Raw genomic sequence first — 26,790 nt, 5'->3', positions numbered from 1 at the left:
GAAAAGCATTATGTGTTGATGTGGATTTGTTTATCTTCACAATAGACCTCAGAAACAGTAAATGAGGAATTCAGATCAACTGTTCATAAACTGATTTACTTTCCCTATAAATACAATCCTAAAGAAACAACGTGTACGTTTTTCTTAACACAGATATCCCTGTTTATTTGTCAGCAAAAGTCTTACACCACATTTTGCTGCATCCAGCGGATGTTCACCGAAAAAAGTGAACATACTGATATCAAGAGAAAGGCCTGCAAGATTTTGCAAATAAATATTAGATTTTTCTGGTTAAAATTGTTTTTTAAAATTCACAAAATACAAACACACACACACACACACACACAAATGTTTCCAACAATATATAATATAATGAACACCAGGTTTGTTGTGCCTTGTAGGCATAAGCTATGCGCAGTGCTGGGTAAAATAATAATAACAATAGATAGCAGTATAAATCTTCCAAAATATTTCAGTAACAACCAAGCTAGAGAAAAATATATTGATTATCATGTTACTTCAAATGTTTCCATTCGTTGTGATGATATGAAATGAGATAATAGTAAAAACATGAAGCCGTTTGGTGTGTTTTGCTTTTCAAATTTTCAAATGATACATTCAAACGCGATTGCGCTGCAAAATCTGATACATTCAAACGCGATCGCGCTGCAAAATCTGATACATTCAAACGCGATCGCGCTCACATATAAATCATTATGGTTACCATACATATCTACGTTTGACCAGATATCCACAAACACAGTAGGCCTAACAGTAAACATGGGTCTAAATATTATAATATTCCCCATATATCTAGCAACAGTTCAACTGCAATGTGACATTTATGCAACAATAACAAACTAATATGTAAAAATTTCTTACCTTAAATCTTTCTTGTCTTCAAATCGCGTTCTTCTTCTTCTGAAGTAGCCTAAATCCTATGAAAGCTCTGGCGCGTCCTTCAAACTCAACGAAAAGTGAAGTGAAGTGTTTTGGTGTTTTGTTGTTGAGGTAACGAGCGCGTTCGAGTTCCATGTGGAGATTTGCATGTGAATATTTTTTGCGTGAGTGGGCGTGGCCAAATTAACTGTAATGAGCAAGCATTTGAGAAGCTGGACATCTTGTTGGTTTTATACAAATTACTTAAACAGAAAATATTGGTTTTCGTTTTGAACCCGATCATTTAAAAGTACACACTTAAATGTTTATGAAGGTGTATGGCTTATAAATGTGTGACAAGTATTCGCTGAGTTTTGTTTCAGTTTATAGACGTGCTCAAGAAAAAAAAGTTCACCGCGACGGAGAGGCAGAACGCACACCCTGTCTATTTTCTTTATTTTACAAAAGCACAATGTTTTGATTTGATTGTAAGTGGACACATACAAAAGTAGAAATATAACAGATAATTTTTATATTTTTCTTTTTTCTGTATGACCATAAATGACGGAGTAATTTAAGTTTATAGTGCTACAATGTGGAGAAAATCCAGCAAAACGCGCCGGCGCGTTTGCCGACCTCAGAGGGTTAAGGAGGAAGGGGGCTGGAATGTTGTGGGCTCGAGTTGTGTCACTCTGAACCAATCATTCTTTTCCAAGCTATCTCACATTGACAAGTTCTTCCTTTAGCTGGGCTCATAAAAGTTCTTAGTTGGGGGTTTTCGTTGGTTAGCGTAGACCAGCTGGAGCCTGATTTTATGGCCCCGGATTGGTGATTTGACCCTGGAATGTGAGGACTCTTGTGTGAGACCTTGGTCTCTGTCTTTCTCTTAAACAGTCAGCGTTTTGTCAACAAAGCTTAGTATTGACCAGCTATTTGGTTAGTGTTGGGGGTGTAATTAGTCAGGCTGGTCGGCGCCTGGATCCCGTGACAAGATGGATGAGGATAGAAGTCCTGACCAAATCTTGAATTAATATTCTGTTTGAATTAATATTCTGGAAGAAGATTATTTTGTGGTTGGTTTTCTACGCATTGTCGTTACAGTCTGTCTGAGATTATAACGCTGCATGTACAATTGTATGTTCAAACTTACAAACTTCAGCACTCGTATATATTCCAAACACTGCAAAATATTCCAACATGCTTCCCTGTAGAACAACAACCAAGGTAAGTCACCAAATCAGAGATGAGGAAGTGTGTAAGAATGAAAGATTCTGATCGCCTGAAGTCCTGAGATTATATTCAACGTTCAACATTCGAATGAAATTGATTTGAAATGTCATGTTTGAGTGTTTCCATGGTCGTTCACCTAGTAAATCCTCTTCCAGTAAAACTGACTCATGCATGTTTGACTTCTTTAGGTCACAGACTTGTGTGGGTCTAACTCAGTTAATCTGTGATCTTTTATTTGTGTGGTTTGAGTATTTATGGACAGCTGGTAAATTTGTTATTGAGGAACAATTGTTAATGTTAATGTTAAGATTATTTGTGATTAAGTGGGCTGTATTTAGGAACATTTATCTGTGCATACCAATGGTTTATAAATAACAGGAACTGGGAATTCCCATGCTTTCACATTTTGGTTGATTCTTAAATTTGCAAAAAGAATGTTTTTTAAAACATTGCTTCAAATGGATTTTGACACTGAGGAGGAGCCTGAACATCAGATATTTAAAGGAGCGTTTGTATCGTCTCCAACTGGAAAACACAGACGGTGAGTTGCTGGTTTGCTCTCCAAAGCTTCTCTGGACATTATTCTCTACAAATTGTCTGAGTAAAGAATTCTTTTTTTTAAAGAAACAAACATCTCTGTTGTGATCTACTGAGGACAGATTAAGAAGATGGCAGTAAGTTTTTCTGTTTCCTTTTTGTCAGTCAGATTCTTTAAGATGGTTTCCACCTTGATTTCAGACTGATATTCACCTAATTCTCTCTCGTGCAGATGTTATTGTTGGTGGCTCTTATCCCTGTTTTATTGGGCTGTGAGTGCAATCCTGTAGACAAGCCGGTCGACTGTTCTGATGTCTATAAATCAGGAGACTCAGTCAGTGGGATTTTCTCCATCTATCCAGCAGGAGACGTTCCTGTCTGTGTTTACTGTCACATGGTCTCAGATAGGAAAGATGAAGACAACGGAGGATGGACGGTACGAATGTGACTTTAGATCATCAAACACACATCAGAACATACATTATGAATCATATATTCTATATAAACCCATCACAGGTGATTCAGAGGAGAATGGACGGCAGTGTGAATTTCTATCGGCCGTGGAATCAGTACAAGAGAGGATTCGGGGCAACCGAGGGCGAATACTGGCTGGGTAAGATCTCACAGTGTGTGTCCGTTTGTGTGGATGATCATGTGTTTGGTTGAACATGTTCTTCGTGTGTGTGTGTGTGTGTGAACAGGACTGGAGAACATGTACCAGCTGACACGTAACAGAAAGTACATGCTGAGAGTGGATCTGGAGGACTTCACTGGAAGGATTGGTTTTGCTCTGTACTCGTCCTTCTCTGTGGGTCCTGAATCTGACGGGTATAAACTGCAGGTTTCAGGGTTCAAGGATGGAGGAGCTGGTAGGACACTTTCATTCACATTCAAGAAATCACACTCAGTTGAGTAAATGTGCACCTGATGTCCTCAATGATGCTCTTCTTCTCCGCAGGCGACTCTTTATCTAGCCATAATGGACAGAAGTTCTCCACCTTTGACAAAGACCAAGACACCTGGGCGAATAACTGTGCCAAACAGTATCTCGGGGGATTTTGGTACAGAGCCTGTCACAGTACAAACCCCAACGGTGTGTATTTAGGGGGGGAAGATCCCACCCATTTCGCCATTGGAGATGTTTGGTACACCTGGAAGAGTAATTACGCTGTTGGTATGAAAACCATCAGCATGAAGATCAGACCTTTGTCTTACGGAGTTTCTTAGAAACAAAACAAAAAAACAAAACAATCAAATTAAGGTTTTGGGTTTCCTTTCCTCTGTTAACTGTGAAACTTAGTAAACGATAAGATATATGGTAACTTGGGATATATGGCTGTTGTTTTGTGTAATCTCATCAATTTATTTTCTTTTTTGTTTTGGTTCACTTTTAAATCTACAACTGAAACAAATCAACAATAAACTTCAAAAAACTCCAGCAATGAAAAGCATTATGTGTTGATGTGGATTTGTTTATCTTCACAATAGACCTCAGAAACAGTAAATGAGGAATTCAGATCAACTGTTCATAAACTAATTTACTTTCCCTATAAATACAATCCTAAAGAAACAACGTGTACGTTTTTCTTAACACAGATATCCCTGTTTATTTGTCAGCAAAAGTCTTACACCACATTTTGCTGCATCCAGCGGATGTTCACCGAAAAAAAGTGAACATACTGATATCAAGAGAAAGGCCTGCAAGATTTTGCAAATAAATATTAGATTTTTCTGGTTAAAATTGTTTTTTAAAATTCACAAAATACACACACACACACACACACACACACACACACACAAATGTTTCCAACAATATATAATATAATGAACACCAGGTTTGTTGTGCCTTGTAGGCATAAGCTATGCGCAGTGCTGGGTAAAATAATAATAACAATAGATAGCAGTATAAATCTTACAAAATATTTCAGTAACAACCAAGCTAGAGAAAAATATATTGATTATCATGTTACTTCAAATGTTTCCATTCGTTATGATGATATGAAATGAGATAATAGTAAAAACATGAAGCCGTTTGGTGTGTTTTGCTTTTCAAATTTTCAAATGATACATTCAAACGCGATTGCGCTGCAAAATCTGATACATTCAAACGCGATCGCGCTGCAAAATCTGATACATTCAAACGCGATCGCGCTCACATATAAATCATTATGGTTACCATACATATCTACGTTTGACCAGATATCCACAAACACAGTAGGCCTAACAGTAAACACGGGTCTAAATATTATAATATTCCCCATATATCTAGCAACAGTTCAACTGCAATGTGACATTTATGCAACAATAACAAACTAATATGTAAAAATTTCTTACCTTAACCCTCTGAGGTCTGAGCTGTTTTCTGGGCCCTGGAGGTGTTCTGACATGCTCTGACATTTGTGGTTATTTCTGTTACTTGTGACATTTTCATGGCTAAAGTCTAATTACACTGTATTCAGCACAAACTCTGCTACAATAATATATCAACAGCATGTATGTAAAAGTTTGTAGTTTTGAGATAATGACATTTATGCGTGGTTTGTGAAAATACAAAAATAAATTCTCACTGAAATAAGGTCATGAAACCCATACTGATTATTTCTTCACAAGACTTTTGAAAATTGTATCACGTAGCCTAGAATATTTGCTCTAAAACTATGTGAGAATCACCCTGACTGCTCATTCAGAGAAGACAATATATTGATTTAAAAATTTTACGACGTGTTTTGTGTTAGAAAGCAATATGCGAAGGGGCGGATCACCTCATTAATATGAAAGCTTTCCACACCTGAGAAAGACAAAGAACCTCCCTAATGGCCCTATTAGGAGCTTATCAGGGCCCATCATTCTGACCAACCTTGCACAAAGAATGAGGAGATTTAAAAAAGAATGGCTTTTAAAATTGTTTGGATTTATTTACAACACAACATAATCTAAAGATACATAACAAAAAAGCACTTATTGAAGAAAGAGACCTTTGTGCCATTCCTAAAAACATTGTACATACCTTTCATTTTCTAAGGTGTTTGATTTTCACTTTACCATGTTCATGTACAGAGACATGTACTGTGAATGTTGAAGTCAGCAGGACTCAGTGGCATCTGGGCCCTGAAAAAAAAAAAAAAAAAAAAAAAGTGAACATACTGATATCAAGAGAAAGGCCTGCACGATTTTGGGAATACATTTTAGATTTTTCTTGTTAAAATTGCTTTTTAAAATTCACAGAATACACACACACACTCACTCACACAAATGTTTCCAACAATATATAATGAACACCAGGTTTGTTGTGCCTTGTAGGTATAGGCTATGCGCAGTGCTGCATAAAATAATAACAATATAGCAGCCTATATATATTTTCAAAAAGATTTCAGTAACAACTAAGCTAGAGAAAAATATATTGATTATCATGTTACTTCAAATGTTTCCATTCGTTATGATGATATGAAATGAGATAATAGTAAAAACATGAAGCCGTTTGGAGCGTTTTGCTTTTCCAAAATATGATACATTCAAACGCGATCGCGATCAAAAATATGATACATTAAAACGCGATCGCGATCAAAAATATGATACATTAAAACGCGATCGCGATCAAATATAAAACATTATGGTTAGGCCTACCATATACATATCTACGTTTGAGCAGATATCCACAAACACAGTAACAGTAAACACGGGTCTAAATATTATAATATTCAACATATATCTAGCAACAGTTCAACTGCAATGTGAAATTTATGCAACAATAGCAAACTAATATGTAAGAATTTCTTACCTTATCTTTCTTGTCTTCAAATATCGTTCTTCTTCTTCTGATATAAATCCAATGTAAGCTCAGGCACGTCTTTCAAACTCGACGAAAAGTGAAGTGAAGTGTTTTGTTGTTGAGGTAATGAGGGCGATCGCGTTCCATGTGGAGATTTGCATGTGAATATCTTTTGCGCGAGTGGGCGTGGCCAAATTAAAAATAATTAGGAAGCGTTTGAGAAGCTGGAAATCTTGTTGGTTTTATACAAATTACTTAAACAGAGAATATTTGTTTTCGTTTTGAATCCGATCATTTAAAAGTACACACTTAAATGTTTATAAAGGTGTATGGCTCATAAATGTGTGACAAGTATTCGCTGAGTTTTGTTTCAGTTTATAGACGTGCTCAAGAAAAAAAAGTTCACCGCGACGGAGAGGCAGAACGCGCACACTGTTTATTTTCTTTATTTTACAAAAGCACAATGTTTTGATTTGATTGGAAGTGGACACATACAAAAGTAGAAATACCACATTCTTTTTTTATATTTCTTTTTTCTGTATGACCATAAATGACGGAGAAATTTAAGTTTATAGTGCTACAATGTGGAGAAAATCCAGCAAAACGCGCCGGCGTGTTTGTCGACCTCAGAGGGTTAAATCTTTCTTGTCTTCAAATTGGTTTTTCTTCTGAAGTAGCCTAAATCCAATGAAAGCTCTGGCGCGTCTTTCAAACTCAACGAAAAGTGAAGTGAAGTGTTTTGGTGTTTTGTTGTTGAGGTAACGAGCGCGTTCGAGTTCCATGTGGAGATTTGCATGTGAATATTTTTTGCGTGAGTGGGCGTGGCCAAATTAACTGTAATGAGCAAGCATTTGAGAAGCTGGACATCTTGTTGGTTTTATACAAATTACTTAAACAGAAAATATTGGTTTTCGTTTTGAACCCGATCATTTAAAAGTACACACTTAAATGTTTATAAAGGTGTATGGCTCATAAATGTGTGACAAGTATTCGCTGAGTTTTGTTTCAGTTTATAGACGTGCTCAAGAAAAAAAAGTTCACCGCGACGGAGAGGCAGAACGCACACCCTGTCTATTTTCTTTATTTTACAAAAGCACAATGTTTTGATTTGATTGTAAGTGGACACATACAAAAGTAGAAATATCACAGATAATTTTTATATTTTTCTTTTTTCTGTATGACCATAAATGACGGAGTAATTTAAGTTTATAGTGCTACAATGTGGAGAAAATCCAGCAAAACGCGCCGGCGCGTTTGCCGACCTCAGAGGGTTAAGGAGGAAGGGGGCTGGAATGTTGTGGGCTCGAGTTGTGTCACTCTGAACCAATCATTCTTTTCCAAGCTATCTCACATTGACAAGTTCTTCCTTTAGCTGGGCTCATAAAAGTTCTTAGTTGGGGTTTTTCGTTGGTTAGCGTAGACCAGCTGGAGCCTGATTTTATGGCCCCGGATTGGTGATTTGACCCTGGAATGTGAGGACTCTTGTGTGAGACCTTGGTCTCTGTCTTTCTCTTAAACAGTCAGCGTTTTGTCAACAAAGCTTAGTATTGACCAGCTATTTGGTTAGTGTTGGGGGTGTAATTAGTCAGGCTGGTCGGCGCCTGGATCCCGTGACAAGATGGATGAGGATAGAAGTCCTGACCAAATCTTGAATTAATATTCTGTTTGAATTAATATTCTGGAAGAAGATTATTTTGTGGTTGGTTTTCTACGCATTGTCGTTACAGTCTGTCCGAGATTATAACGCTGCATGTACAATTGTATGTTCAAACTTACAAACTTCAGCACTCGTATATATTCCAAACACTGCAAAATATTCCAACATGCTTCCCTGTAGAACAACAACCAAGGTAAGTCACCAAATCAGAGATGAGGAAGTGTGTAAGAATGAAAGATTCTGATCGCCTGAAGTCCTGAGATTATATTCAATGTTCAACATTCGAATGAAATTGATTTGAAATGTCATGTTTGAGTGTTTCCATGGTCGTTCACCTAGTAAATCCTCTTCCAGTAAAACTGACTCATGCATGTTTGACTTCTTTAGGTCACAGACTTGTGTGGGTCTAACTCAGTTAATCTGTGATCTTTTATTTGTGTGGTTTGAGTATTTATGGACAGCTGGTAAATTTGTTATTGAGGAACAATTGTTAATGTTCTGCTGGTGGACTCCACGATTTTAAGATTATTTGTGATTAAGTGGGCTGTATTTAGGAACATTTATCTGTGCATACCAATGGTTTATAAATAACAGGAACTGGGAATTCCCATGCTTTCACATTTTGGTTGATTCTTAAATTTGCAAAAAGAATGTTTTTTAAAACATTGCTTCAAATGGATTTTCACACTGAGGAGGAGCCTGAACATCAGATATTTAAAGGAGCGTTTGTATCGTCTCCAACTGGAAAACACAGACGGTGAGTTGCTGGTTTGCTCTCCAAAGCTTCTCTGGACATTATTCTCTACAAATTGTCTGAGTAAAGAATTTTTTTTTTAAAAGAAACAAACATCTCTGTTGTGATCTACTGAGGACAGATTAAGAAGATGGCAGTAAGTTTTTCTGTTTCCTTTTTGTCAGTCAGATTCTTTAAGATGGTTTCCACCTTAATTTCAGACTGATATTCACCTCATTCTCTCTCGTGCAGATGTTATTGTTGGTGGCTCTTATCCCTGTTTTATTGGGCTGTGAGTGCAATCCTGTAGACAAGCCGGTCGACTGTTCTGATGTCTATAAATCAGGAGACTCAGTCAGTGGGATTTTCTCCATCTATCCAGCAGGAGACGTTCCTGTCTGTGTTTACTGTCACATGGTCTCAGATAGGAAAGATGAAGACAACGGAGGATGGACGGTACGAATGTGACTTTAGATCATCAAACACACATCAGAACATACATTATGAATCATATATTCTATATAAACCCATCACAGGTGATTCAGAGGAGAATGGACGGCAGTGTGAATTTCTATCGGCCGTGGAATCAGTACAAGAGAGGATTCGGGGCAACCGAGGGCGAATACTGGCTGGGTAAGATCTCACAGTGTGTGTCCGTTTGTGTGGATGATCATGTGTTTGGTTGAACATGTTCTTCGTGTGTGTGTGTGTGTGTGTGAACAGGACTGGAGAACATGTACCAGCTGACACGTAACAGAAAGTACATGCTGAGAGTGGATCTGGAGGACTTCACTGGAAGGATTGGTTTTGCTCTGTACTCGTCCTTCTCTGTGGGTCCTGAATCTGACGGGTATAAACTGCAGGTTTCAGGGTTCAAGGATGGAGGAGCTGGTAGGACACTTTCATTCACATTCAAGAAATCACACTCAGTTGAGTAAATGTGCACCTGATGTCCTCAATGATGCTCTTCTTCTCCGCAGGCGACTCTTTATCTAGCCATAATGGACAGAAGTTCTCCACCTTTGACAAAGACCAAGACTCCTGGGCGAATAACTGTGCCAAACAGTATCTCGGGGGATTTTGGTACAGAGCCTGTCACAGTACAAACCCCAACGGTGTGTATTTAGGGGGGGAAGATCCCACCCATTACGCCATTGGAGATGTTTGGTACACCTGGAAGAGTAATTACGCTGTTGGTATGAAAACCATCAGCATGAAGATCAAACCTTTGTCTTACGGAGTTTCTTAGAAACAAAACAAAAAAACAAAACAATCAAATTAAGGTTTTGGGTTTCCTTTCCTCTGTTAACTGTGAAACTTAGTAAACGATAAGATATATGGTAACTTGGGATATATGGCTGTTGTTTTGTGTAATCTCATCAATTTATTTTCTTTTTTGTTTTGGTTCACTTTTAAATCTACAACTGAAACAAATCAACAATAAACTTCAAAAAACTCCAGCAATGAAAAGCATTATGTGTTGATGTGGATTTGTTTATCTTCACAATAGACCTCAGAAACAGTAAATGAGGAATTCAGTTCAACTGTTCATAAACTGATTTACTTTCCCTATAAATACAATCCTAAAGAAACAACGTGTACGTTTTTCTTAACACAGATATCCCTGTTTATTTGTCAGCAAAAGTCTTACACCACATTTTGCTGCATCCAGCAGATTTTCCTGGTTTGGAAATGTTTCTTGGTTGTGCAAACGTTAAGGAAACATAAAATTTTATCAAATTGCAAAAATGAAAATGTTACTTTTTAATGTTCTCTGAGCATTCCAAAAAAATTCCTGAAATTAAACATTCCCTGTTACTGTAGCTAGGTGTGTGTATGTGTTTATATAGGCCATACATTTTTTTATTGTATGGAAAGAGAACATCTCAATTTACTTTGAGAAGTAAATTGAGGATCCATACTTGGTGTTCTCCTCTCCCTATGGAGGATCCCTTTACCACTCTACAGATAAAGCGTTGTCGGGAAACTCAATTCGCGTATCTACCCCAAATTGATAAAAATAAAATAAAATTCTGTATCAAAAATTATAAGGAAACACCAGTACTTTGTTTAGGCTTGGTTTGTAGGGAATTACAAACCTTGCGTACATATATATATATACATATATTCAAATGCACATAACTATAGAACCAATTCTTAATGTGCATGTGAACGCCATCAGCGTTTCTCACAGGTTTGCGTTTAAAGTTTGTGTAGAGAGAATTGTGTGGTGTCGTCTTAGCGGCCCCTAATTTAAGAACAAATGATCGGTGCGACGGAAGCGAATCAATCATAACTAACCTTAGCTAGAAAATAACTTTACTAAAGAACCACTATAAAGCCAAAACAATCTCTGTTACCATAAATTATACGTTTATCTCTGTAAAGCTGCTTTGAAACAATCTACATTGTTAAAAGCGCTATATAAATGAAGATGACTTGACTTTACTTATTTGACGAAGAATTGAAGCAAGATTATACTCTTATTAACACTTAAAGACTACTGTCACTAATAAACAAGTCCTGTAGGGATTCTGTTTTCCATGTGCTCACATATTAGGCTATAGCTTACAGTAATGAATGGATATACATTTTGTACAAACTCTTTTCACAATCCACAGAGAAAGACGAGTACAGAGCAAAACCCTTCCTTCCTTCAAAGTCCTCCAGATCCACTCTCAGCATGTACTTTCTGTTACGTGTCAGCTGGTACATGTACTCCAGCCCTGTTCACACACACACACACACACACACACACACACACACACACACACACACACACACACACAAAGAATGTTCAACCAAATCACTGGACATGAACACCAAGTATAGGATAAAGTACAATCAGGCGGTATTTATCACAAAATAAACCCTGACATCTTGATTAGGACTGACCTGAAGTGTAGAGGTCTTTTATCATCCTGAAAGGGCTTATTTTGAGATAATAACGGGCTAACTGTGCTTTAGCCCTTTTATTATATGCCTACTTACCACAGGAGTAAATAATTGCATATGGATTATTTTTAGCCCACTAACACAGTTTTATAGAAAGCAACTTTTAGCCAAGACAGGTGAACAAGTTCAAACTAGACGGAAAGAGTCATACCACTGATTACAAGACTTATCACCACATCAGTGTTGACATTTAATATTGATTCATGTTGAAACGGTTTTAAAATCGTACCTATTCATTAAAATGCTCAAAACAGCTTAAAATAATGAAGACCTCAGACTTCACAGTGTGATACTAAAGACTGAAAACCTCGGTGGATTTACAAACTCCAGATATTCAGATAAAAAAACTACGCATCTTACCCAGCCAGTATTCGCTCTCCACATTCCCGAATCCTCTCTTGTACTCTTTCCACGGCCGATAGAAATTCACACTGCTGTCCATTCTCCTCTGAATCACCTATGATGGGTTTATATAGCATATATGATTCATAATGTATGTTCTGATGTGTGTTTGATGATCTGAAGTGATGTTGTTTGATGTTCGAAACACTTCCTGTTGTCGAATGCGCATGCGTCGCGTCTGAACGCGTTGTTGTCTTTGGAGCTCCATCGATTTGATTTATAATTTTGATAACAAAAAATAGTGGTTTTAATCTTTCCACTCTCTTGGTAAAGAAAACACATTATTACTCAAAATTAATCATAATGAATTTATCGCGTTTTGAAACCAAACTCTTCATATACAACAGATATAGGCTATACAGGAAATGTGGTCATCACTGGTTGTGAAGGCGGTTCATCAATTGCAAACAAGTCATTGCGCAATGTGCCGATCTGAGTCGAAGTCTCACCGCTATTCTGTGATGAAATATGTGCGTTTCTGTCTCCTAGCCGCTTCACTCGCTGTCATCTTGTAGTAAGCTAAATCATACTCAGATGTAGATGACATATTTTCTCCTTCTCGCTCATATTTTCGTGCGTAATATTGTACTTTGCACAACGCTGCCATTCACCGCATGAACTCTCACGCGAAGATGACAGCGTAGGTTAGGCACAACACGTCAAATCAAGTTTGAAAACAGCCGCATTTTACCGCGCAGTATTTTGATTGATCAATCTATCAATTAGACTAACACATCAAAAATTTCTTATTTTTATTATTTTATTTTAAGCCATCAGAAATCTGAGGCCTAGGCCCACCCAGGCCCCCTCGTGGCTACGCCACTGCTCAGTATAGCAATACAGTTTGCTAAAACATCATCATTCATTCACACAGAGACGCAATTTAAATTTAAACTGTCTTTTTGCGAGCTGTGATAAACAGCGCGCATCTCTGCGGCTGCCGTTCATTCATTCACAGAAACGCGATTAACTTGAGAAGGAAAAAAAACTTACTACATATTCGGATCCTCTCTCCTGCAATACCCGCACTCTGAGGTAGATTTTCCATTATTAATGTTTCTCACAGCGCTGCCCAGGCCCGGATTGGGTAATCGGGAGAATCGGGAGAATTCCCGGTGGGCCGCTTCACTTTTGGGCCGGTCAAGGATTTTTCTTTTTTTTTTTCTTTTCACATTTCAATGTCACGTTAGTAACATTACACGTTCCGCCTTCTGACACTGCAGCGCGCAGCCTCTGCATGGGTTGTACCATGTGAGGGAGTTCTCCCCTCCCCTACTATAGAGTTGGTTGGGTCCACAGCCAGTCTTTTCCAAAACGTTTTAGGTAGGCTACTGCGGCCGCGGGTCCACGGCATCGCCGGCGCCTACCGCGCCTGGCCGGCCCTACCGTAACGGTACGCGTCAGGGAGGATGGCTGGGAGGAAGAGGCCAGGAGGTATGGAAGCTTGTTTGCGTCACAGAATAAAACGTTTTAAAAGATAATTGCGACTTTTTATCTCACACTTGCGAGTTTACATTTCGGAATACATCAGAATTGCGTGAAATAAAGTCTCAATTGCGTGTTATAAAGTCAGAATTGCCTGAAATAAAGTCTCAATTGCGTGTTATAAAGTCAGAATTGCCTGAAATAAAGTTGCAATTGCGTGTTAAAGTCAGCATTGTGAGATGGTCAGAATTGCGTGATATAAAGTCTCAATTGTCAGAATTGCGAGATATAACTGTCAGAATTGCCTGAAATAAAGTTGCAATTGCGTGTTATAAAGTCAGCATTGCGAGATGGTCAAAATTGTGAGATATAAAGTCGCAATTTCGTGTTATAAAGTCAGTATTGTGTGAATTAAAGTCGATTGCTTCTTATAGTCAGAAATTGCAAGATATAAAGTCAGAACTGCGTGAAATAAAGTTGCAATTGCTTCTTTTTAAAGTCAGAAATACAGAATTACGAGATATAGTCTGAATTGTGTGATATAAAATCGCAATTGCTTCTTATAAAGTCTAAGTGAATTATTATTTAACCTTTACATTATTTGTTGAACTATGGTATTAATACCAACTACACAATAGTAACAACTGAACTGTTGCTTCATTTATCCAAATTGGAAAAAGTGCTAATTTGGAATTCCACCGTGGAAAAAGTGGGCCGGTCTTGGGCATGAACTCCAGGGCTGAAAAGTGGCCCCACTCCGGCCCTGGCGCTGCCAGATGGTGTAAAAACGTAGGCTACAATGATCTGAATAAACTTGTTTTCTCGAGCTGAGATGGGGGCGTTCACAGGTTTGCTTGGATTGCCTCAGTAGTTTGCGTTTGAATAGCACGCGCTCTCCGTGGGCGGAGTCACATTACCTTTGAATTAGCTCTAATGAGCTCGACTGGGATCGCTCTCTTTTAATACAGATTTCACAAGATGAGAATATTTGTTTTTTATATAAATTACCTCATTTAAAAGCATATAATTCAAGCTTCATGTCTGTGTATCTGTATGTCTGTTTGACTGAGTATTCGCTGAGTTACAGTTCATTTTCGGACGCGTTTCAGAATGGTCTTCACTGAGAGAGAGAAGGCAGAACTCGCATCACGTTTATTTTTCTTTATTTGGCAAAAAGCACAACACTTTGTTTTTATTGTGAGTATACACAAAAATAATACACATTTAACAGAATCGATTGATGTATGAAACTTGCTTGTAATATCAAAGTCCACAGAGCAAAATGAATTTCTTTTGAACTGAACTGAAAAAAAGCGAGCTGGTATCGCCGGCGATACCGTCGACCCCAGGGGGTTAAGCAGAGAGAACAGAGGCCAGTTTAGACATGATTTCTAATTAAAAGAAGATCAAAACCTATTACACAGATATCATTCAAGCCATCTTTTGAATCTCGGGCATACGATCATACTGATATGAAACACAACCCACTTTCATTCAAACATCTAATAATTATAACAATTGCATGAATTATATGGGATTAAAGCATATTAAATGGACACATATATCGTAGAAACACATAGAATGATGTATGATGCTTTGATGTATGATGTAAAGAGTCCATTGAAAATTGTTCTTGAATGAGTTTTACGCATACTGTAGGAAGAATCTCAGAAGAGAATTGGTTTGTTCGTTCAGAAATCCTTAACCCTCTGAGGTCTGAGCTGTTTTCTGGGCCCTGGAGGTGTTCTGACATGCTCTGACATTTCTGGTTATTTCTGTTACTTGTGACATTTTCATGGCTAAAGTCTAATTACACTGTATTCAGCACAAACTCTGCTACAATAATATATCAACAGCATGTATGTAAAAGTTTGCAGTTTTGAGATAATGACATTTATGCGTGGTTTGTGAAAATACAAAAAAAATTCTCACAGAAATAAGGTCATGAAACCCCTACTAATTATTTCTTTACAAGACTTTTGAAAATTGTATCACGTAGCCTAGAATATTTGCTCTAAAACTATGTGAAAATCACCCTGACTGCTCATTCAGAGAAGACAATATATTGATTTAAAATTTTTACGACGTGTTTTGTATGAATAAGCCTTATTCGACAGCTCATTAATATGTATGGCTTTTCTCACCTGAGAAAGACAAAGACACTCCCCTAACGGCCCTATTAGGAGCTATAAGGGCCCCTATCATTCTGAGCAACCTTGCACAATACTGTAAATGAGGAGATTTAAAAAAGAATGGCTTTTAGATTGTTTGGATTTATTTACACAACATAATCCAAATAGACACAACAAATGGCAAAAAAGCACTTATTGAAAGACAGAGACCTTTGTGCCATTCCTAAAAACATTGTAAAATACCTCTCATTTCCAAGGTGTTTGATTTTCACTTTACCATGTTCATGTTCCAGAGACTCATGTGAATGTTGAAGTCGGCAGGACTCAGTGGCATCTGGGCCCTGAAAAAAAAGTGAACATACTGATATCAAGAGAAAGGCCTGCAAGATTTTGCAAATAAATATTAGATTTTTCTGGTTAAAATTGCTTTTTAAAATTCACAAAATACAAACACACACACACACACACACACACACACAAATGTTTCCAACAATATATAATATAATGAACACCAGGTTTGTTGTGCCTTGTAGGCATAAGCTATGCGCAGTGCTGGGTAAAATAATAATAACAATAGATAGCAGTATAAATCTTACAAAATATTTCAGTAACAACCAAGCTAGAGAAAAATATATTGATTATCATGTTACTTCAAATGTTTCCATTCGTTATGATGATATGAAACGAGATAATAGTAAAAACATGAAGCCGTTTGGTGTGTTTTGCTTTTCAAATTTTCAAATGATACATTCAAACGCGATTGCGCTGCAAAATCTGATACATTCAAACGCGATCGCGCTCACATATAAATCATTATGGTTACCATACATATCTACGTTTGACCAGATATCCACAAACACAGTAGGCCTAACAGTAAACACGGGTCTAAATATTATAATAGTCCCCATAAATCTAGCAACAGTTGAACTGCAATGTGACATTTATGCGACAATAACAAACTAATATGTAAACATTTCTTACCTTAAATCTTTCTTGTCTTCAAATCGCGTTCTGCTTCTTCTGAGGTAGCCTAAATCCAATGTAAGCTCTGGCGCGTCTTTCAAACTCAACGAAAAGTGAAGTGAAGTGTTTTGGTGTTTTGTTGTTGAGGTAACGAGCGCGTTCGCGTTCCATGTGGAGATTTGCATGTGAATATCTTTTGTGTGAGTGGGCGTGGCCAAATTAACTGTAATGAGCAAGCATTTGAGAAGCTGGACATCTTGTTGGTTTTATACAAATTCCTTAAACAGAAAATATTGGTTTTCGTTTTGAACCCGATCATTTAAAAGTACACACTTAAATGTTTATAAAGGTGTATGGCTCATAAATGTGTGACAAGTATTCGCTGAGTTTTGTTTCAGTTTATAGACGTGCTCAAGAAAAAAAAGTTCACCGCGACGGAGAGGCAGAACGCACACCCTGTCTATTTTCTTTATTTTACAAAAGCACAATGTTTTGATTTGATTGTAAGTGGACACATACAAAAGTAGAAATATCACAGATAATTTTTATATTTTTCTTTTTTCTGTATGACCATAAATGACGGAGTAATTTAAGTTTATAGTGCTACAATGTGGAGAAAATCCAGCAAAACGCGCCGGCGCGTTTGCCGACCTCAGAGGGTTAAGGAGGAAGGGGGCTGGAATGTTGTGGGCTCGAGTTGTGTCACTCTGAACCAATCATTCTTTTCCAAGCTATCTCACATTGACAAGTTCTTCCTTTGGCTGGGCTCATAAAAGTTCTTAGTTGGGGGTTTTCGTTGGTTAGCGTAGACCAGCTGGAGCCTGATTTTATGGCCCCGGATTGGTGATTTGACCCTGGAATGTGAGGACTCTTGTGTGAGACCTTGGTCTCTGTCTTTCTCTTAAACAGTCAGCGTTTTGTCAACAAAGCTTAGTATTGACCAGCTATTTGGTTAGTGTTGGGGGTGTAATTAGTCAGGCTGGTCGGCGCCTGGATCCCGTGACAAGATGGATGAGGATAGAAGTCCTGACCAAATCTTGAATTAATATTCTGTTTGAATTAATATTCTGGAAGAAGATTATTTTGTGGTTGGTTTTCTACGCATTGTCGTTACAGTCTGTCTGAGATTATAACGCTGCATGTACAATTGTATGTTCAAACTTACAAACTTCAGCACTCGTATATATTCCAAACACTGCAAAATATTCCAACATGCTTCCCTGTAGAACAACAACCAAGGTAAGTCACCAAATCAGAGATGAGGAAGTGTGTAAGAATGAAAGATTCTGATCGCCTGAAGTCCTGAGATTATATTCAATGTTTAACATTCGAATGAAATTGATTTGAAATGTCATGTTTGAGTGTTTCCATGGTCGTTCACCTAGTAAATCCTCTTCCAGTACAACTGACTCATGCATGTTTGACTTCTTTAGGTCACAGACTTGTGTGGGTCTAACTCAGTTAATCTGTGATCTTTTATTTGTGTGGTTTGAGTATTTATGGACAGCTGGTAAATTTGTTATTGAGGAACAATTGTTAATGTTCTGCTGGTGGACTCCACGATTTTAAGATTATTTGTGATTAAGTGGGCTGTATTTAGGAACATTTATCTGTGCATACCAATGGTTTATAAATAACAGGAACTGGGAATTCCCATGCTTTCACATTTTGGTTGATTCTTAAATTTGCAAAAAGAATGTTTTTTAAAACATTGCTTCAAATGGATTTTGACACTGAGGAGGAGCATGAACATCAGATATTTAAAGGAGCGTTTGTATCGTCTCCAACTGGAAAACACAGACGGTGAGTTGCTGGTTTGCTCTCCAAAGCTTCTCTGGACATTATTCTCTACAAATTGTCTGAGTAAAGAATTTTTTTTTTTAAAAGAAACAAACATCTCTGTTGTGATCTACTGAGGACAGATTAAGAAGATGGCAGTAAGTTTTTCTGTTTCCTTTTTGTCAGTCAGATTCTTTAAGATGGTTTCCACCTTGATTTCAGACTGATATTCACCTCATTCTCTCTCGTGCAGATGTTATTGTTGGTGGCTCTTATCCCTGTTTTATTGGGCTGTGAGTGCAATCCTGTAGACAAGCCGGTCGACTGTTCTGATGTCTATAAATCAGGAGACTCAGTCAGTGGGATTTTCTCCATCTATCCAGCAGGAGACGTTCCTGTCTGTGTTTACTGTCACATGGTCTCAGATAGGAAAGATGAAGACAACGGAGGATGGACGGTACGAATGTGACTTTAGATCATCAAACACACATCAGAACATACATTATGAATCATATATTCTATATAAACCCATCACAGGTGATTCAGAGGAGAATGGACGGCAGTGTGAATTTCTATCGGCCGTGGAATCAGTACAAGAGAGGATTCGGGGCAACCGAGGGCGAATACTGGCTGGGTAAGATCTCACAGTGTGTGTCCGTTTGTGTGGATGATCATGTGTTTGGTTGAACATGTTCTTCGTGTGTGTGTGTGTGTGTGTGAACAGGACTGGAGAACATGTACCAGCTGACACGTAACAGAAAGTACATGCTGAGAGTGGATCTGGAGGACTTCACTGGAAGGATTGGTTTTGCTCTGTACTCGTCCTTCTCTGTGGGTCCTGAATCTGACGGGTATAAACTGCAGGTTTCAGGGTTCAAGGATGGAGGAGCTGGTAGGACACTTTCATTCACATTCAAGAAATCACACTCAGTTGAGTAAATGTGCACCTGATGTCCTCAATGATGCTCTTCTTCTCTGCAGGCGACTCTTTATCTAGCCATAATGGACAGAAGTTCTCCACCTTTGACAAAGACCAAGACTCCTGGGCGAATAACTGTGCCAAACAGTATCTCGGGGGATTTTGGTACAGAGCCTGTCACAGTACAAACCCCAACGGTGTGTATTTAGGGGGGGAAGATCCCACCCATTTCGCCATTGGAAATGTTTGGTACCACTGGAAGAGTAATTACGCTGTTGGTATGAAAACCATCAGCATGAAGATCAGACGTTTGTCTTAGACATTTGAAGAAACATTACGGAGTTTCTTAGAAACAAAACAAAAAAACAAAACAATCAAATTAAGGTTTTGGGTTTCCTTTCCTCTGTTAACTGTGAAACTTAGTAAACCATAAGATATATGGTAACTTGGGATATATGGCTGTTGTTTTGTGTAATCTCATCAATTTATTTTCTTTTTTGTTTTGGTTCACTTTTAAATCTACAACTGAAACAAATCAACAATAAACTTCAAAAAACTCCAATGAAAAGCATTATGTGTTGATGTGGATTTGTTTATCTTCACAATAGACCTCAGAAACAGTAAATGAGGAATTCAGTTAAACTGTTCATAAACTGATTTACTTTCCCTATAAATACAATCCTAAAGAAACAACGTGTACGTTTTTCTTAACACAGATATCCCTGTTTATTTGTCAGCAAAAGTCTTACACCACATTTTGCTGCATCCAGCAGATTTTCCTGGTTTGGAAATGTTTCTTGGTTGTGCAAACGTTAAGGAAACATAAAATTTTATCAAATTGCAAAAATGAAAATGTTACTTTTTAATGTTCTCTGAGCATTCCAAAAAAATTCCTGAAATTAAACATTCCCTGTTACTGTAGCTAGGTGTGTGTATGTGTTTATATAGGCCATACATGTTTTTATTGTATGGACAGAGAACATCTCAATTTACTTTGAGATGTAAATTGAGGATCCATACTTGGTGTTCTCCTCTCCCTATGGAGGATCCCTTTACCACTCTACAGATAAAGCGTTGTCGGGAAACTCAATTCGCGTATCTACCCCAAATTGATAAAAATAAAATAAAATTCTGTATCAAAAATTATAAGGAAACACCAGTACTTTGTTTAGGCTTGGTTTGTAGGGAATTACAAACCTGCGTACATATATATATACATATATTCAAATGCACATAACTATAGAACCAATTCTTAATGTGCATGTGAACGCCATAAGCGTTTCTCACAGGTTTGCGTTTAAAGTTTGTGTAGAGAGAATTGTGTGGTGTCGTCTTAGCGGCCCCTAATTTAAGAACAAATGATCGGTGCGACGGAAGCGAATCAATCATAACTAACCTTAGCTAGAAAATAACTTTACTAAAGAACCGCTATAAAGCCAAAACAATCTCTGGTACCTTAAATTATACGTTTATCTCTGTAAAGCTGCTTTGAAACAATCTACATTGTTAAAAGCGCTATATAAATGAAGATGACTTGACTTGACTTATTTGACGTAAGAATTGAAGCAAGATTATTGTCATGATAGAAACACGGAAGCAAATGCAAGTAAACTCTTTTCTCTTTATTGTAAACAAGTTGATGATAGATAGTGTCCAGAGCGAAACAGGGTAGTGGCGCAGGGACTTCGATGGTCAGATGTGCCGTGATGAAGGGTGATGACGTGACGTGACAAATCCAGGGTGAACATCCACGGGGACACGAACAGGAACGAGGAGACACCGAGACTGGAACATGACGAGATCACACACCGGGAACCACATACAACGATCTGACAAAGGAGATGAGAATTGAGTGAGTATATATAGGTGCTGAGATGAGCTGCAGCTGGTGACGGAGTGATGAACTTGATTGTTGATGAGTGCTGATCAGCCGGCACGCCCACACAATCAGCACGCAACATACAACAACAGGAACACGAGACAAGAAAGAGGCATAGGATTTATGAACCGTGACAGTACCCCCTCCCCTAGGAACGCCTCCTGGCGTTCCCAGGCTCCCTTACCTGCCGATTAGAATCATCGATAAGGGAGTGATCCAGGATGTCTCTAGCCGGTACCCAACTCCTCTCCTCCGGACCGTAACCTTCCGAGTCCACCAAGTACTGAAATCCACGTCCCCTCCACCTTGAGTCCAGGACACGACTGACCGAATAAGTAGGTTCCCCATCTACGAGTCGCGGCGGGGGGGAACCGGAACTGGCGGATTAATACGAGCAAAAAAAACGGGCTTAATTTTGGACACATGAAAGACGGGATGAATCCTCCTGTACACTGGAGGAAGATTGAGGCGGACAAAATCTAGAGCGATATGGGACCAGGGTCTCGAAGGCACCGGCAGCGGTTGAAGTAACCCATCTGGAGGGCGATTGGAAGTCTTACCTGTGGTACAAACTGAGCAAGCCAAGACAAAATTGTGAACGTCACAAGCCATGAGAGGCCACCAGAATCGTTGCTTGACCAAAAATTTAGTGCGATTAACTCCTGGATGGCAAGCCACATTGGAACAATGTCCCCACTGAATCACGCTGGACCGTAAACCCTCAGGCACAAATAAACGATTCGGTGGACAACGAGTCGGAGGCGTTACCCCTTCTAAGGCCTTCTTGACCTTCGATTCGATCTCCCATGTGAGTGTAGAGACGAATAGAGACTCTGGTAAAATGCACTCGGGAGTAGACGGGCGTTCGGAACGGTCAAAAATACGCGATAAAGAATCGGGTTTGATGTTTTTGGAACCCGGGCGGTACGAGAGAGTAAAATCAAAACGACCGAAAAAAAGAGCCCACCGAGCCTGCCTGGAGTTTAGTCTTTTAGCTGTCCGAATATATTCCAAGTTCTTGTGATCGGTCCAGACGATAAAAAGTACCCCCGACCCTTCTAACCAGTGGCGCCATTCCTCCAATGCTAACTTGACTGCCAATAACTCTCTGTTGCCAATGTCATAATTGCGCTCCGCAGGGGATAAACGATGATACAAAAACGCGCAAGGATGCATCTTATCGTCTGAGGAGGAACGCTGGGATAACACTGCACCTACCCCCACCTCTGACGCATCGACCTCCACCACGAACTGACGTGATGGATCAGGGGTTATCAGAATGGGGGCTGAAACGAAGCAACCCTTCAGTTTGGCAAACGCAGCCTCGGCTGCGTGTTGCACATGTTGCACATGCGTGTTGCACATGTTCCTGGAGAGACGAAGAAAAAATCAATATGTCATCCAGGTAGACATATATGAACTGATCGACCATGTCTCGCAACACGTCGTTGACAAGTGCTTGGAAGACCGCTGGGGAGTTGTACAGCCCGAAGCGCATGACCAAGTATTCAAAGTGCCCCCTGGGGGTGTTAAAAGCGGTCTTCCATTCATCCCCCTCCCTGATGCGGACCAAATGATAAGCATTACGTAAATCCAATTTCGTGAAGATGGACGCTCCCTGCAACCTCTCGAAGGCTGAAGACATCAACGGCAAAGGATAAGTATTCTTTACCGTGATGCTGTTCAGCCCCCGGTAGTCAATACAAGGTCGCAGAGACCCGTCCTTCGTCCCCACAAAAAAACCCCGCCCCCGCTGGAGAAGAGGAAGGATGGATGAACCCTGTTGCTATAGAATCAGAAATATATTTCTCCATGGCCTCCCTCTCTGGAACAGAGAGTGAATATAACTTGCCCTTGGGCGGAGACGTACCTGGCAGTAAATCTATGGCACAGTCATAGGGACGATGAAAGGAATACTCTGATACTACATGTACTCCAGCCCTGTTCTCACACACACACACACACACACACACACACACATGTCTGGTTCACTATCTTTGTGGGGACTCTCCATAGACGTAACGGTTTTTATACCGTACAAAATGTACATTCTATCCCCTTACACTGCCCCTGCCCCTAAACCTACCCATCACAGGAAACATTCTGCATTTTTACTTTCTCAAAACAACTCATCCTGTGTGATTTATAAGCCTTTTGAAAAGTGGGGACCGCTGGCTGGTCCCCACAATGTAGGTGATCTCAGGTTTTACTATTCTTATGGGGACATTTGGTCCCCACAATGTAATATAAACAAGGGCACACATACACACACACACACGCACACACACAAAGAATGTTCAACCAAAACACTGGACATGAACACCAAGTATAGGATAAAGTACAATCAGGCGGTATTTATCACAAAATAAACCCTGACATCTTGATTAGGACTGACCTGAAGTGTAGAGGTCTTATATCATCCTGAAAGGGCTTATTTTGAGATAATAACGGGCTGACTGTGCTTTAGCCCTTTTATTATATGCCTACTTACCACAGAAGTAAATAATTGGATATGGATTATTAGCCCACTAACACAGTTTTCTAGAAATCAACTTTTAGCCAAGACAGGTGAACAAGTTCAAACTAGACAGAAAGAGTCATACGACTGATTACAAGACTTATCACCACATCAGTGTTGACATTTAATATTGATTCATGTTGAAACGGTTTTAAAATCATACCTATTCATTAAAATGCTCAAAACAGCTTAAAATAATGAAGACCTCAGACTTCACAGTGTGATACTAAAGACTGAAAACCTCGGTGGATTTACAAACTCCAGATATTAAGATAACAAAAACGACGCATCTTACCCAGCCAGTATTCGCTCTCCACATTCCGGAATCCTCTCTTGTACTCTTTCCACGGCCGATAGAAATTCACAATGCCGTCCATTCTCCTCTGAATCACCTGTGATGGGTTTATATAGAATATATGATTCATAATGTATGTTCTGATGTGTGTTTGATGGTCTAAAGTCACATTCGCACCGTCCATCCTCCGTTGTCTTCATCTTTCCCATCTGAGACCATGTGACAGTAAACCCAGACAGGTACGTCTCCTGCTGGATAGATGGTGTAAATCCCACTGACTGTTTCTCCTGATTTATAGACGTCAGAACAGTCGAATGGCATGAATTTACAGTCACTCCTAAATACAACCGGGAGAAGAACCACCAAAAACATCTTCATCTACACGAGACGGAAAGAGAGAGATGAACATCACACTGAAATCAAGGTGGAATCGTCTCTAAAAATGTGATTGACACAATGAAGGAAACCAGTGAACTTACTGCCATCTTCTCAATCTCTCCTCAGCAGTTTCACAGCAAAGTAAAGGTTTTGATCTAAAAATTTGTTAAAAATTGTAAGAACTTCTGAATGCCCAGACTGTCTATGTTAAATGTTGGAGAATAAAACAAGAACTCAGGGGCACGAAATCTACTCAACCTTTAGTTTTTTTTAATTCATCCATCCCTTGTAATTTGGGTGAGGAATTCGACAACTGTCTGACATTTGACAAACAATTCAGTACTGTTGTAGGTTCAAGTTTCTTCTATCTTCACTCTCTCTCTAAAATCAAACCTTTTTTCTGAGGGCTATCTAGAGGTTGCTATCCATGCTTTAATAATTTTTCAACTGGATTATTGCAACTCCCTCTACTACTGCATATCTAAGACCTCCCGCCTACAGAAGTTTGTAAAAAAATAACTCTTCTGAGATCCCTTCATTGGCTGCCGATTCATTATAGAATCAAGTTTAAAATCTTTCTACTTGTTTACAAATCATTTAATAATCTTGCCCCTTGTTATTTGACAAATCTACTCCACCCCTACACACTCCCATGAGAGGACTAATATCGGAGGGCAAATTCTTCCTTAAGATTCCCAAAACCCGCCTGAAGACCAGGGCAAATAGAGCCTTTGAAGTGTCTGGCCTCACTCTTTGGAATAACCCACCAGATCACATTAGACCGGCTTCCACTTTATCTGAGTCCAAACCCTGCCTCAAAACTCATCTTTTCTCCATGGCTTTTAGTATATAGTTCCGTCGGTTCTTTGCTGCTTTTAAATGTTTGGTCAGCCTGCAACCGTTTTTAAATGTGCTTTATAAATTGACCTTGACCTAGGGTTTTTGAGAATGCTGTAATGAGCCCTAAAATTTACAGGAATGAGTTTGTAATAGAATGCGGTTGTCCCTCCTGTAAATAATCAAACAGTTTATGAACATAACCGTATTAAGGACTGAAATACCAGACTGACAACAGCCATAGTCTGCTGCTATATGAACATGGCCAAATTAAGATGACATTTTTGGTTCCCCAAAGAAACATTTAGTAATCAGTTCTTGAAGGAACCATTTTTTACTAGTATGAAGGACATTTTTAAAAATCTAAAGAACCTTTTTCCACTATAAAGTGTCTTTTGAAAAGATTCCATGGATGTTAAAGGTTCTTTGTTCTTTATGGATATATACTTGTCCTCTATTTCTGTCAGCTTTGGAGAATATATGTGAAGAAAACATGACATTTCAGTGCACTGGAATGAATTTGACACCATATGGCCATCCAAGCTCAAACTCATCTGATCGACACACACTATGAGTCTGCCTGTGAACCCTGTTGTCCGTCAACAGAGGGAGCCCTCATTCAAGAATATGCAGTTCATGGCATTTTTAGATCCTGACAGTAATTGTTGTTTGGTGGTTATTAATGGAAACACATCAGAATCAGAAAAAGGGCTTTATTTCCAAATATATTTACACACACAAGGAATTTGGTGCTTCCAGTGCAGGCATACAAATAAATTACACAATAAAATGTTATCTAGCACAACACTATTTTAAAGAAGAACTAAATTTAAATAATGCTATATAGTACAGTGAGAAATATAGACTGAAAAAAATATATACAGTGTAATAAGTTTAATGAATGTACAGATATGTTATTAACAGGAGTACAGATTGAGATGTTAATTAGACATGTAGAATTTTGAGATGTTATGTGCAAATGGACAGTTATGATATATGATGTATAGTTATGAGGGTTTCAACTGTCCAGACTGAATATAGCCTGAGGGCCAAAACAACTGCTCTTGTGTCCGGCTGTTCTGATGCTCAGTGCTCTGTAGCGCCGGCCAGAAGGCAACAGTTCAGAGAGAGAGTGGGCTGGGTGTGAGGGGTCCGGCGGGATTTACTTAGCCATTTTTCTCACTCTGGAGTACAGGAGGTCCTGGAGGGTTGGGCAGGGGGGAACCAATAGTCTTCTCAGCCGTACTGACTGTACATTGTAGTCTCCTTTTGTCTGATTTGGTAGCTGAACCAAACCAGATAGTTCTAGACAGAGCCGGATTAACGCAAAGGCAAACTAGGCACGTGCCTAGGGCCCGATTGGCGGGATGGGGCCCAGACAGAGGGACAAAAAAAAAAAAAAATGTACAAATGTCCTATCTACAATTTATTTCAAAATTTATTAATTAACTAAAAATAGTGACGATGTTTATCTTAACCATAGACTGTTACATTACGTCACAT

At 38.9% G+C, this 26,790-nt stretch overlaps 3 protein-coding genes across 3 annotated transcripts; all 3 read left to right on the top strand.

Annotated features, from left to right (window-relative positions):
• Positions 1-2,777: 2,777 nt before the first annotated feature.
• Positions 2,778-3,873, top strand: LOC308687987 (microfibril-associated glycoprotein 4-like; the record flags this gene model as incomplete). Its single annotated transcript, XM_081360803.1, has 5 exons — positions 2,778-2,783; positions 2,879-3,082; positions 3,163-3,259; positions 3,348-3,515; positions 3,605-3,873. The coding sequence occupies 5 exons, from the start codon at positions 2,778-2,780 to the stop codon at positions 3,871-3,873; spliced, it is 744 nt and encodes a 247-aa protein (XP_081216929.1).
• Positions 3,874-8,956: 5,083 nt separating this feature from the next.
• Positions 8,957-10,054, top strand: LOC308687986 (microfibril-associated glycoprotein 4-like; the record flags this gene model as incomplete). The annotated part of the gene is made up of 5 exons (XM_081360802.1): positions 8,957-8,962; positions 9,058-9,261; positions 9,342-9,438; positions 9,529-9,696; positions 9,786-10,054. 5 exons carry the CDS (start codon positions 8,957-8,959, stop codon positions 10,052-10,054), a joined length of 744 nt encoding a protein of 247 aa, XP_081216928.1.
• Positions 10,055-18,613: 8,559 nt separating this feature from the next.
• Positions 18,614-19,699, top strand: LOC308688893 (microfibril-associated glycoprotein 4-like; the record flags this gene model as incomplete). The annotated part of the gene is made up of 5 exons (XM_081362331.1): positions 18,614-18,619; positions 18,715-18,918; positions 18,999-19,095; positions 19,186-19,353; positions 19,443-19,699. The coding sequence occupies 5 exons, from the start codon at positions 18,614-18,616 to the stop codon at positions 19,697-19,699; spliced, it is 732 nt and encodes a 243-aa protein (XP_081218457.1).
• Positions 19,700-26,790: the final 7,091 nt, after the last annotated feature.

Source organism: Scardinius erythrophthalmus (genome assembly GCF_964197995.2).
Source record: "Scardinius erythrophthalmus genome assembly, chromosome: 3".
Taxonomy (NCBI): domain Eukaryota; kingdom Metazoa; phylum Chordata; class Actinopteri; order Cypriniformes; family Leuciscidae; genus Scardinius; species Scardinius erythrophthalmus.
This window is presented reverse-complemented; position numbering and strand designations above follow the sequence as displayed.